This window comes from Danio rerio, chromosome 22, assembly GCF_052040795.2.
Source record: "Danio rerio strain M-AB ecotype USA chromosome 22, GRCz13ab, whole genome shotgun sequence".
Lineage (NCBI taxonomy): Eukaryota > Metazoa > Chordata > Actinopteri > Cypriniformes > Danionidae > Danio > Danio rerio.
The window spans coordinates 23,788,067-23,802,881 of record NC_141042.1 but is presented as its reverse complement, the minus strand read 5'-3'; the positions used below and the strand labels follow the sequence as shown (position 1 = coordinate 23,802,881).

Here is a 14,815-nt window from a genome sequence, read left to right as displayed (position 1 = left end):
ATTTTTTATTTTATAAAAGTAGTTATTCCAGAAAATATATAAAATGGATTATACAAGATACAAGACCTTGGGTCAAGATGATCTGCTGCAGTTCAAACCGAGCATCAGAATGGGGAAGAAAGGTTATTTAAGGGACTTTGAAAGTGGCATGGTTGTTGGTGCCAGATGGACTAATCTGAGTATTTCAGAAACTGCTGATCTCCTCTGATTTTCATGAACAACCATCTCTAAGGTTTACATATAATGGTCTGAAAAAGAGAAAATATCCGGTGAACGGCAGTTCTGATGAGTCTCGATTTCTGCTGCAAATCTGCTGGATGGAATGGTCAGAATTTGGCGTCAACAACATGAAAGCATGGATCCATCCTGCCTTGTGCTGCTGGTGGTGGTGTAATGTTGAGGGGTATGTTTTCTAAGTGTAAATAATCTAAGGTTTCTTGAGTTCACTGTACTCCAATGGTCACCACAGTCACCAGCTCTCAATCCAATAGAGCACCTTTGGGACGTGGTGTAATGGGAGATTAACATCATGGATGTGCAGCCGACAAATTTGCAGCAACTCTATAATGCTATCCTGTCAACGTCGACTGAAATCTGAAGAATTTTCCAGCACTTTGTTGAATCTGTGTCACAAAGGAATAAGGCATTTCGGAAGGCAAAAGGGGGTCCAACCTGATATTGGTGTACCTAATAAAGTGGCCGTTGAGTGTATATCTTTAGTAGTTTTTTTCCCCTTTAAAAAAAAATAAAAAAATTTTTGTTTCAAAACAATTACTATTCTCATATAGACATTAAAACTGATCACTTCTTGTTGAAATTATAAAGCAATTGGCAACACTGCCTGTCTCCAATGGAGCATCTTTCTCACCCTCATGAATGCTGCATGTCAGTTGGCCATGCCCATGCCTTATTTATATTTTGCAGTATACACACAATACAAAAAATATTGTAAGGCGCCCAACCCTACTAGTAATCATATAAAATAATTGTGTTAAATAAGGAGAGCTACAACCAAGTTTTTAAAATGTTAAGAATTAAAAATGTGCAGTTAAATTGGTACACCTTACTAATCGCTTCACGAGAATTTTTATATATGTTTTGCTTTTTACATGTTTTTTATGTTTGGCTGTGTGCTAAAGCTGCACAATATATCGTTTCAGCACCGATATCCAAATATGGGAGTCTGCAATAGTCACATCGCAGGCATCTGCAATGTAGTTGGGATTGAAGTTGACTTTACATTACAGTTGCAATATAATGGAATAATTTCAAATTTGAACTGAAAGTTTATTATTTGCATGTTTTTAAGGCCTGACTGTAAGAATTTAAAGCAAACATGAGCCATTTGGGCACAATAAATATAAATTAATTGGACATTGTATAATTTCTTACTCAAAATGATACAGCGTTAATTTGGGCTGGGTGATATGGAAGAAATGCAATCTTGATAATTATTTTCCATATTGAATGATAGTGATGTATATTTTGATATAAGCTGTTAATGCTTCCAGATGTAAAAGAATAACCCCATTAACGTCCATTAAATGACATAACATATTTTTGGCCGATAAATTTTCGGTGGCTAAAAGTATGGTACGTCTCAAATCTTCGCCTCGGTGGCTGAAAATTCAATGTCAACTCACTTTTAGATTCCCATTGTTACACATTTCTGCTGTGTGATTGGTTCTTAGATCAATATAGAGTAAAAACGTCCAGAGCTTACCATTGTTATTGAAAAAATTGATCACAATTTGATATAATATAATTTATCCGTCCAGCCCTAGAGTTATTATTATTATTATTACTATTATTATTATTACTGTTATTCATATACAGTGATTATTTAGTTTCTGCTGAATACAGTTTGAATCACCAGAAAATAATACATGATTGTTTATTTTCATCTTTTTTTTCTGTTGTTCTTAACTATGCTTGTCATTTTTTGTAATTAATATTTATTGTGGATACGCTCCCCTACAGAATCATCTCAGTTGATCTAAAATAATGAATTCTTTACAAGCTTATCAAGTCATCTGGTGAAATTACATTTATATGGCAAGTTCACAACATATATTGCAGTAAAGAAAAATATTGCAGTGTTAGTTTTGTTTTTTACAATATCGTGCAGCCCTATTATGTGCACACAATTTAAATTGAAATAAAATAATAATAATTTTAATTATCTTGATATAGATGGTAGTTTGTATTATTATTATTAATAATATTTTTTATTATTATTATGTAGAAAATACTAATGTAATAATAATAATAATAATCTTTATTTAACCAGGTAAGTCAACTGTGAACCAATTCTTATTTACAATGACAACCTGGCCAAGAGGCAACATAAAAAGCAGATACAGCACAGGAGTGACCCAATACAGTAATCATTTTACAGATGCAGGTAATAACATATAATAAAACCAAGGAAAAATGAAAAACAAGTACAGTGATTGTACTATTAACTGGATTAAATTTCTAAAGGATGATAGTGGAATGAAAGTGTTAAGTTTAAGGTCAGAAAACTCAACTGAGTAGTGACCAAATGAAGTGTGAACCAAGTATATACATACAGTATAGGTTAATAAAACTACTAGATTGCAGATTTATTGTAACTAAAAGTTGTAATATACTTTATAGAAAGAAAAAAAAATGAAAAAACATTTTGATTTTATATATATATATATATATATATATATATATATATATATATAAATAAATATATATATATATATATATATAAATATATATATATATAAATAAATATATATATATATATAAATATATATATATAAATAAATATAAATTTATATATATATATATACATTTTTTTTGTAAATGTAATTCATTCCAGAAGTTTGAAACTGCTTGTCAAAGCATTATTTTATCTATCATTGATTTATTGTGATTTGTATAATAGTGGGTATGAGGCTCCGCCTACTTTGACATGGACATCTTCTTTGGTTCATTTCCTCTGTTAAGTCCACCAAGATCAAATATCCATGAATGAATGTAAGCCCTGAAAAGCTGCTTAATGAGAAATTGAAATGCGATTCCAGTTACTGTAAAGCTTCTTGCTTAAAAGAAATCTACTGTATAACGTGTTCCATAAATAAACATGACCTAACTAGAGTAGTGAATAGTAGAGATATTAGTAGACTCTTAATTGCTGTTTTCTCACCACTGTAATTTCAGCAGCAGTTGTTTTATTATTGAGAGGAACATGCACATGTGCGCATATTTACATATTCATTAAACCGCTGCATATTAAATATCTTAATTGTCCAGTAAGTCAAATAATAGATCAAAAGTCCCCGATTGAAAGTAAAAATTCATAAACGGCATCATTAAATAAGCTGCAGAATCGACACGACCGCATCCTGAATCTTCAAACGCGTCTTGAGCTCTTCGTGGCGACTCGCACTTCTAGGCTCATGTTTCTTTTCAGCTCTGATTAAAATAAAAGTGCAAATTCCGGTCCTTTTTAATTTCGGACTCTTCCATCATTAATGATCAGATGGTTTTAGCTTCACTCGAGCTTTCTTATAATCATGGCCACTGCTTTTACTGTATTCACAGGCTCAAAGCGGCCTTTCATGTGCTGTTCATACCACGCGCTTCCACTGTTGCCTTTACTTTCGTGCACTTTTGGATTCATCTGCATATCATCCGGTCTGCATGAACACCTGTGAGCAAAGGCTAATTTAAGTTCAGAGCTAGTTAACATCCACGCTACTTGACGAACAAAAAAAGAACCCTCTTCCCTTTCTTGATACGTCTTTCTTTTTCATGTGTGAAAGAAGAAAGCATCTAGGAAACGGGGGAATAATGGACATATAGGGCAACCTGCCATCACTTGGGCTGCCCTGTTGTGCTTGCTTGGCGACTGATCAGTTCGGTTATGTCTGCTTTTATCGTTTTGGACATGGGAGCGCAAGGTGAATCTGCTCTTTGATTATCTTTTTCTGCTTCAAAGACCTCTGAAGTGTTCAGCACATGCATAGTTATTGGGAATTTAATATGAAGTCATCGCAGCCTCCAGGAGTTGATGCCTCGTAAAATTGGCAATTACTCAATTTCCACTGAACTAAAGGCTGCATTGATTAATGATGGGCTCCCACTCACAGAGAAGACATCTAGCGCAGTTATTTTGCGGCTTTTAAGGTCAACGATATAAATGTAAGGAGTTAATCAATAATGTTAGGCAGTATATTGTGCGAGTGAAAGGTCTTAATTGAAAAATTAATCACAACTTGCAAAATTTGATGATATACTGAACAGTTTTTAGCCTTATTAGTAAAATTCTCTGTGGATCAGTGGTTAACACTGTGGCCTCATAGCAAGAAAGTTGCTGGTTCGAATCCTGGCTGGCTGTTTGGGATATATATATATATATATATTATACTGTATCAGTAGTTTATTAAATTATTATAACTTATTTGCAGGTTAGCAGTTATTTATTTAAAAATATTAAATATATACAGTTAGGCTGTTTGGAGCCGATACAGAGTGCCGATTCCTCATTATGGTGATCGGCCGATACAGAGTACTGATTTTGATGCTTTAAGCTTTAAATAACTTTAACATTGCATAAAGCACATTTTCCCTTTAAGTATGATACTTGTAAAGATCTCTTCTTTGTGAAAGTTTATTATTTGTATGTGTTTTTAAGGCCTGACTGTAAGTATTTTATAGCAAACTTGAGCCATTTGGGCACAAAAATTTTATTAATTGAACATTATATAATTACTCAATTAAAACGATACAGTGTTAATTAGGGCTGGGCAATGTGGCAAAAATGCAATCTCGACAATTATTTTTCTATATTGAATAACGATATGTATTTCGATATAAGTTGTTAATGCTTCCAGGTTTAAAAGAGTAACCCAACAAAGACTGAAGCCCAAAAAATTTGATAATGTGTCAAAAGGCATAATGTATTTTCGGCTGTTAAATTTTCGGTGGACAAAAATTGGAGGCATATCTTGAAAATTTGGTACATCTTAAATCTCTGCATGTCGGTGGCTAAAAATTCGATATCATCACACTTTTAGATTCCCGTTGTTGCAAATTTAGGAGAATAAATGAAGGATGCTGGATACAATCTCTCAAGCACGTCATTTATAACTATTTAGTGAGGACACATCATGGTCAGAAGCAGCTTTACAGAAAATAATAGATAAGACAGATAAAAAGAAAAATGACTCACAAAGCAATTTAGAAACATTGCAAATGACGAAAGAAGAATTCAGCAAGTTTCAATCAAGTAAATGTTTGGAGTGCATATTTGATGCATAGGAAGTTAAAATGAATCTTCCTTTGCTTGTAAACCCAAACAAACACTTGTGATCGGTTTATGTGATTGGCCAGTTTAGCGTTTACCGATTGAGTCTTTAAATGTGAATATTGGCCAATACTGATCTCCAGCTGATTGATCTGAGCATCCATACTATTTAATTTTTCCTGTATTAATGTTATATAATTTATTATATATTTATATTAATTTCTTCATAATAGATTATAAGTATATTATCAAAAATTGTTGCCTGCAAATGGCATTAAAGAACAATTTGATTGATTTTATTTACATCTTATCGATCAAAAATGTAATCGTTCTGTTTCTATTGCGGTTAAAATGAAAAATGTTATTTGTTTGGTTATAATAGAGTATCTATATTATTATTATTATTATTATTATTATTATTATTATTATTAATTTTGTTTATTTATTTGCTTTATTAGGTTCATCTTAGGCCAGACAATAAAATATACCAATGAAGAGACTTCTGTTGTCATTCTTTGCGACTATGCAGCTAAACTGCCACTTCCGTTGTTAGTCAGCTTCCAGGCCTCTATTTCAAGTAGGTTGCCTACTGTCATCATGGCAAGTAATAGCCCTTTTGTCATGCTAAGCTATGTATAGCTACGTAGTTGTTACCGTGGCCCCTTTTCAGTAAGTTAAATATTACAAGCAACGCAGCTGTAAACCCGTGTTGCTCGCAGAAGCTGTAAATAACTGGTGGAAAATGGACAGTGGCAGATGAACGTTTCTCTGGACGTTTGGGAGTTTTTGATGTGTGTTTTTGTGTGCGTCTGAATGTAGTCATCTCCAGAGGATGAGGCTCCCTTAATCATTGTCAATGTGTGCTTATAACATGTGGCATTTTTAATTGATTCTGTTAATGAGGGTGCTGGCAAAGGTCTGTGGATGGAAACCACCAATGCCCTGGAGTCATTCTGACACTGAATAGGTCATTCAAAGAAGCTGTGCTGCCAGCCTTAATCGGAGGCGCTTGAAACTGCAGGAGAACTAACCAGCAGTGAACTGAAGGTGAACTAACCAGCAATGAGGCAGTCCTTCTTGTGGCACCACTGCCAGGCTGACTCTAGTCTAGTAACAGTGGGCCTAAGATTTTGATTAACTTGCTGTTAGGGCTGCACAATTTCAGCATCGATATCGCATTGTGTGAATCTGCAATAGTCCCATCACAGGATATGCAATGTCAAGATGGGATTATAATTAACCAGAAAACACATGTCATTTGTGAAGTTTTTGCAAAGTTGAACTCTAATCTAACAATATGAAAGTGTTTTATTTGGGAACAAGAAATTATAAAATATGCGGGATTAACAGATAGTTAGATTCAGTTATTCATTTTCTTGTCGGCTTAGTCCCTTTATTAATCTGGGGTCGTCACAGTGGAATGAACCAGCCAACTTATCCACCACACTTTTATGCAGCGGATGCCCCATCCAGCCGCAACCCATTTCTGCGAAACATCCACACACACAGTCACACACACACTCATACACTACAGACAATTTAGCCTACCCAATTCACCTGTACCGCATGTCTTTGGACAAAGGGTGAAATCGGAGCACCTGGAGGAAACCCACACGAACGCAGGGAGAACATGCAAACTCCACACAAAAACGCCAGCTGACCCAGCCGAGGCGTGAACCTGTGATCCAGCGACCTTTTTGCTGTGAGGCGACAGCACTACTTGTGCGCCACGACGTCGCCATATATATATATATATATATATATATATATATATATATATATATATATATATAGAGAGAGAGAGAGAGAGAGAGAGAGAGAGAGAGAGAGAGAGAGAGAGAGAGAGAGAGAGAGAGAGAGAGAGAGAGAGAGAGAGAGAGAGAGAGAGAGAGAGAGAGAGAGAGAGAGAGAGAGAGAGTTGTTTGAGAAACTTGTTTGCTTGCAGGCCGTCTTAAAAGTCATATTGTTACCAATTGAAATAAAACGGGTCTTTGTCCAACTCCAAGCATTTTGTTTTTATCTTTTTTTGGAAAATAAGATTTGCAAAATCTTTCATTGGAAATCCATCATTCAGTTGAGAATTATACAAATAGTTAAAATAATACCACATTTTCAGTTCAAATCATTGAAATTCAATGTCTGCACCAATAGCCTAGTGGTTAAGTGCGCCAACATAAAGCACCATGGTGTTGATGACGACCCAAGTTCGATTCCCAGTTCGAGGTCCTTTGCCAACCCTTCCCCTCTGTCTGCTCCCAATACTTTCCTGCCTGTAACTTCCACTGTCCTTTCCAATTAAAGGTGAAAACCCCCTAAAAATTATTAGAAAAAATATCTTTGAAATTTAAGAAAAATGTACATATTTGCATCACTAAATATTACTGTCAGTCGTCTAACACTTCTAACACAGTTATTTCTTTGATATTTCACTTCTCTAGTCTTGCCCCACTCTCAATATCAAACTGATGCTGTATGCTAGAATCCTAAGACCCCACCTAATTCAATTGGATTGAAGAATGTGGGTAATTTTTTTTTTGCCATGCTGGCAACATGGATCTTTTTAACATCTTAGCACTGTGTGCAGTTTACATTATTGTTTTACTATGGGGTCTGGAACATTAGAGAATGAAAATAAGTTTTGAACAGCATGTTCATTTTATTAATGAATAGTCTTATCTTCAGATTGCAATTAGTTGTGTTACTCTTGATTCCCACATTTGAGTAGAATTGTTTGTTTTTACTCATAATTGAGAGAGGACAGCAGCATCGCACATCTTCACCTGTAGTGTCCATTGGCTGCTGTCTTAAACTGCTAATTAGTGCCCAAAATCGTTCACCTCAGTCACATTTTGAAGTTTCATGAAGAAATAACAAAGAACGCGTTTCGCAAGTTTGCTTTTCGGGAGCCCGGCTGGTCTGTTTCATTAATTTAAAAACTTACTCTTCCAATACTAATTACGTACTCGCACAGAGGATGCTTAAATGTGTGCCTTTAACGACTAGCTTCTTCCCCAGAGAAAATGCGTCACGCGTGCCGTTTCTGCGCCCCTTAATGTGGAGACAAATTTAGCTAAACTGTAAAAATGGCAAACAGAAACAAATCTTCGGTGGCAACAAACCTTGTCCTGCTCGCGCTGCCACTCAAATCTCAGGCGTAGGGTTGGTGTTTAATTAGTGTTATTAACCTTCAACAAACCGGGCTGATTTTATTTTGCCATGGTGACAGCTTCAGCTCCTTTTCTCCGTTCACCGGCATGAGGTATTTTAATTGGCTCGAGCTCCTCGATCCACTCAGCCCTGACAACGCGCAGAGACGGACGTTCACCACGGTGAGCGACATGAAAATGGCCTTTCTATGAAAGGAGCGATTCCTTTTCCTTTTTTTTTTCCTTATTCTTCTTCTTTTTTTTTAAACCCTCGCTCATATTCCTTCAGTACAGTGAGGACACGGTGAGCTCACCCGAGCTGCACGCCGCAGTGAAGTGACAACCGAGCAATCATTAAAAATTTTGATGGCTGCAGCACGCACAGGCCCATCTCCCGGCTTGATGTAAAGAAAAGCACGCCGCCGTCTTTTGTATTTGCTCTCTGTCACCGACGAGAGCTCAGACCTAATTTATTCCTTCTCATCGTCAGCTCTGCAAAGACAACACATCTTCACTGTTTCTTACTCGCACATACACTTTATTGTGACCACATTAATGCCTCTTTAGGCTTTTGAGGAGCATCAGACTAAACCTACAGACACTGGGGGGTTATGGATGGTGATTATTGAATGTGTTTAGATACAATGAAGGAATCTTTGGTTTCACATTCATGGTCAGATATTTTTTAATGGCTGAAAGCACATATTTATAGGATGGCAGATTATGAAATAAGATTTTGTGAAGTAACACTAAAAAAAACTAATATTTTACTAATTTTATGATATTGTTGGTGATATTTGATTGATTAATGTGTATTGGCTGATTTAGTCAAGTATGCAGAAACGTATTGTTCGGCTATACTGATAAATAAGAGTCGCACAATTCATCTCTAAAAGAGTTCTGAATTTGTTTTACATTTTAGTCCACTTTGTAGTTTTCTTCCAATGAACACTGGTCTACTTGGGTCACTAAAAGAGGCATATGTTGATCCTTTTAAAGAAAACCTCTCTATATGAACACTAACAACTTGAGTTAACTTGGTGTTAAAAGTTGGGGACTGCGATTTGTTTTTCATGGACTATAATATCTGTTGTTTTAATTACAGTTTGTACATAAACCTCTTAGAATACAATGAGAAGGAGTCTATGGTTCAAATGATAGTAGCAACAACTATACCTGTATGGACTATTATTGTTCTGTTAATTAGATATGATATGATATATGATGTATGATATTATATAAGTTTGTAATGTAACACAAGCAATAGTGGTTTTTATGTATTATCATGGTAGTTCAGCAGACATGTTTATTAACAAATCTGTTTTTAAACAAACTGACTTAATGAGTATGTTTACATGGACACCAATAATTTGATTTCAATGAGATTAAGACAATACTCTGATTAAGAGTCTACATGTAACCAGCGATTTTAATTTTTTAATTATTTTTTTAATTTAAATTTTTATTTATTTTTTATTTATTTATTTATTTATATAATTATTTATTTATTTATTTATTTATTTATTTATTTATTTTTAAATGAATTTAATCCAATTAAGGTCCTAATCGAACTAATGAGAAATCGAACACCTTAATCAAACTATTACTGTCATGTAGGATGTTTTGCGACTTGATAATCCACACACACACACACACACACACACACACACACACACACACACACACACACACACACACACACACACACACACACACACACACACACAGAGCTGTTTGACACTCTGCACCTACCGAGTGAGTACAGACCACAGACACTTGCATCATGAAATGTGGAGTTTTTTTTTTTTATCTCGTTTGTCACAGAGGGCATGCATGAAATGTTCCCAAGTGAAAGTGAAAGTGCCAAACTGCAGTTAAAGTTGACAAATTAAAAATGAAAACCCAAAATTACATGACACTGCGGAGGAAATGTGGATAGCGTGGTGACGCAATGAATTAATCAATCTATGTGCTATAACATGTAAAACGGGATCATGAAAGGAACATTCAACAAACAACTCAACACCTTAATCATATTACTGTCTTAATTAGATTAAGCCAAATAATTTGATTACTGATGTCCATGTAAGCGAAGTCAATGATTCTATGATATCTTCATTAAGATGGTCACTTTTTGAGTTTCTAAATGAATCCGTCATTTTGAATGAATCGTTTGAATAAATGTGTCAATAAATCACTCAGTAAGATTGAGACTTGCCACTGACTTCTTGTGGTTTTAGTGTTATGTTTATTCATACATGAAAGGCCAAACCAGCTAGTGTACCAAAACAAAAACACACTCCACAATAAATTCTGGAAAACATTAAATTAGGCCTGAAGGGCAAAAAAATATTATTCACACCCATCCTTACCTTAAACGAATTTATTCTTTTTGTTTATTTTGTAGATAACTGACCAACCAAACAACATTCAAATAAAGATACAAATTATACCAGAAGGAACTTGTTACAAAAGTGTATTTTTCCAACAAAATTAGGCCATATGAAGTGGTCAACAATTTTTCTATGTTTCTTGTTGCTATTTTGGATTTTTCATCTATTTCTTTTTTCTAGTCTTATCAGGTAACAATCCAAAGTAATTAAAATTTCACTTTGTGAGTTGTTCTTTTACAGAGATTGTCGCGGTCATCAATAAATCATATTAACAGGAACAGAAACGAACCAATTGATATGTGCGTTCGAACAGAAGCGTTGGAAAACATGCAATAGGCTACTATAAAACATACTATAATAGGCACAAATTCTATATAGTTTTGCAACCTTAAAGAGCTCCAGAGACTATTCAAATAAAATGGTCTATTGTTGCACAAACATGTGAGCATTTTGGTGACTTTTCCGCACACACCATTATCTATTGTAGATGAACTATTAATGACGATACTACTGTTTACAAACTACACCGCCAGTATTTAGGAGCCATATTATTGCGATACTAGAACCATTAAACCAAGCAACCCTCATTTATTTACTCAACTTTTACTTGTTTAAAACCTGTATTCACTTTTTCTTCTGTTAATCACAAAAGATGAATACTTTAACCATTGACTTCCATTGTAATTTTTTCCCTACTATCAAAATCAATAATTACAGGTTATCAGCTTTCTTCAAAATATTTTTTTGCATTAAACTGAAGAAAGAAGCTCATAAAAGTCTCAAAACTACATTTTCGACCACAGGGTTTGAATAAATTCTCATTTTTTGTGTGAACTATCCTTTCAAACAGATTTTCTAATAACACTATATAAATCAGTTTGAGTGAAATTTCAGGAGCCAGTTTGTTGCTTAGGAACTTTACTATGATTTAATTCACTTCATCACCTGAAACACGATGTCCTGGACAGCATAAACAGATCAAAACTCTGCTTTTGATATTTGGTTTTATTTTGTCTCTATTTTGTCAAAAAAATTTCTCTATTTGGTCTCTATTTTGGTACAAAATCAAAATAGAGACCAAATAGAAAAAAAAAGAGTTTAGCTGCAGTTTGATTGAGCAGTTCAAATCACCATTGTCATACAATTATTTAATTTCCAAATTGTAGAGTCTGATAATCTCTCAATGGCCATGGTCTGGTATTCATTGGTATATTTCCAATTGTCTGATTTAGAGATCATATATCTAACTATAACATTGCATTTCAGTGGTTGAACTGGTCTTGTACCTTGTACATATTGTCTCGCCATAAGCTGTAATCGTGGGTCTTTTGTATCTGACAACACTGCATTTGGTTACATGCATTAAGATAATACTTTAGAGTCTATTTGCGATAATTTGCTCATGTTCTCTGCGAATGGCTCGCAAGTTTTAATAATTGAGTTTTACTATTCCGCTTGAAGGGTCTCCAGTGCCGTGGCTCTTTGACAGGTCTCATTAACACAATGGGTGTCGTGTTCTCTGCGGATCAGGTTTCTGGAGCTGGCCGGACGTTTCCGCAGAAGCATGTGATTGTCAGGAGTGCTGCTCCAGACCCTAATTCTATTAGCAGATTCACACGTCCACCATCACTTTAGATTATTACACAGAGGGAGGGTTTGCTCCTGTTGCTGTGCCGTGAATGGTCAGCGCATCTTATTTTGTGCTTGTTTGTTTGTTTTGCAGGGGTGTAAGCGACTGCTGCTGTCACAATGGACGCCCAATCACAAGGTCAGCAGCCGCCGGTGCCAGTGTATCAGCCACAGGTTAGTGTAACTCACACAGTTACAAAAACACACACGCAGTCTAGCTGAAGTTTCTTTGTAATCTCGTTATATAGCCGTTCTACAAAGCCACTTTTTTTTTTTTTTTCCCGCCGTCTACCATCCTGACTCACCACCTGCTTGCTTAGCAGCATGTAGCACGAGCCTGTCGCCCTCTTCCACATCCACATCTGCCCCCGTCAAATCTCCCCGTGTCTGTCAATCCACCCGCAGAGAGACAGGCGGCGGTCTGCTCCGGCTGTCTCTCCGCTGTGCCGGGTGAGAGGTGATAATGAGATTCTGCTCTCTGCACAAGCAACGTTTCCTGCACACAGGAGCCATCATGTGTTTCCAGTGCCAGAGACAGAGGTGTTGGAAATCTGCTGCTTTTAGCAGTCTTTTGCTCTCTCTCTTCCTCCTTCTCTCTCTTAATCTCTCTTCTGTCGTACTTCCTTTTCACACCCCCAAGACTAATTCCCTCCAATCATCCGACTCCATTATTGTAAGTCATCTTGAGCTACGTTCAAATTAAAGCAAGAACGTTTGACTATTTTGCCGATTAATGGCTGAAGATTCACCTTTTAAAAACCTCACTTTTCTTTATTTATATATATATATATATATTTGATAGTGCATTGAATATACATATTCATGGTTTCAGAATAATCACGATTATTATGTGTCTATAAATTTAACAACAAAGGACTACTAGTTTAGTAAATCACTTTAAAAGTTCCTTTTTAAAGTGTTTTTTTTTTTGCTGCTCTTTAACCAAATAATACAGCACAAAATAATAATAAAAACAAACATTAGTCTATTTTTCTTTGGACTTTTGGAAAACGTTTTTGCCATTTAAACATAAGTAATATTTAACACTGAAACCAAATGACAGAAAAATTAATAATAAAATAAATAAAAATAAGAAAAAATAAAGAACAGTGTTTGTCTAATGTAAATTGTGAACTTGATTTGTATTTCCATTTTTGTATATTTTTTTCTCTTTGGAGTAGAAATGTGTATATTCCATATAAAGTATGAAACTGATTGGGTCTTTTCTTGTCACGTGATTCACAGTGAATGTCACCCCCAATATTCACGCAAGAAAAGAAATAACGAACTTGTGCGCGCAAAAGACGCAAAATGTGAATAGCCTTTAACCTCAGCCATAGTTAAGCTAGTGTGCGTGTGTATTCACCTCGGTGTACAAGCTCGAAACTTTAAACTAGCGCACAGTTGGCGTAACTGTTTAGTTGCAGCAGTTTTGTTCCGTGCAGAAACGCGGTGTTGAAGCCTTTGCGATTAAATAACCATGACGAATTAAGGCAAGGCTAATAGTGCAATTGGTTGATAGTTGCATCCATATATATATATATATATATATATATATATATATATATATATATATATATACCACCCACTCTGGGTTGGGATCGAACCGCCGACCGGTTGCTTTAATGAGGAGGCTAAAGACAATGGCTTCTAGAATCTGTCGCTAGAGCACATTTTATAGGTCAGAGGAGTGAGGTTTAACAAATTAACAGAGGAGTGAGGTTTAAAAATGAACAAATAGGAGTACACCCCTCACAAATCTCTTATAAATTCATATTTTTTTAGCAAGCTTAATGTACAAAGTATATGGAGCTAATCTAACAAAACAACGTATGATAACAGTACAGAATGATTGCAGCCAAATTTATATGTTAGGGAAAATACTAAATAAAAAATAAAAAAGCTAAATTCAAGTAAAAAAATAATTAATTTTGTAGGTTGTATTTTTTAAAATATTTTGCTTGAATTTTAATGCATTATCTTTCTATTTCTAAAGACTAAAATATTTTTTTAATATTTATATTGATTTAATAAAGCTATTTTGTTCAAATGCACCGAAATATATTATCTATATATGCTGAGAAATGGATAAAAATATTCATTTTCAAAATAGGATGTACTCATTTATGCTGAGCACTGTATTACTGCTCAAGTTTGCTTGTTCATTCCCTAGTAGTATAAATGATTGCGAAAAAAGGTACTTTGAGTTTCTCTTATCAGAAAGTATTTATAAAGAACTGTCCTTGTTTTACACACTCATTGTTAAAAGCCCCCTCCTCCATATCATGCATTTTAAACTGTAAAAAAGAAACCAAACATTGTTTGTTTGTTTGTTTGTTTATTTATTTATTTATTTATTTATT

At 34.9% G+C, this 14,815-nt stretch overlaps 1 protein-coding gene across 1 annotated transcript in view; it reads left to right on the top strand.

Moving 5' to 3' along the window:
• Positions 1-14,815, top strand: part of nek7 (NIMA-related kinase 7) — a 126,723-nt gene that overhangs the window by 25,432 nt on the left and 86,476 nt on the right. Inside the window, 1 exon segment of the mRNA NM_001003617.1 lies at positions 12,547-12,626. Within this exon segment, the coding sequence (NP_001003617.1) occupies positions 12,573-12,626 (54 nt within the window). The 5' untranslated portion in view covers positions 12,547-12,572.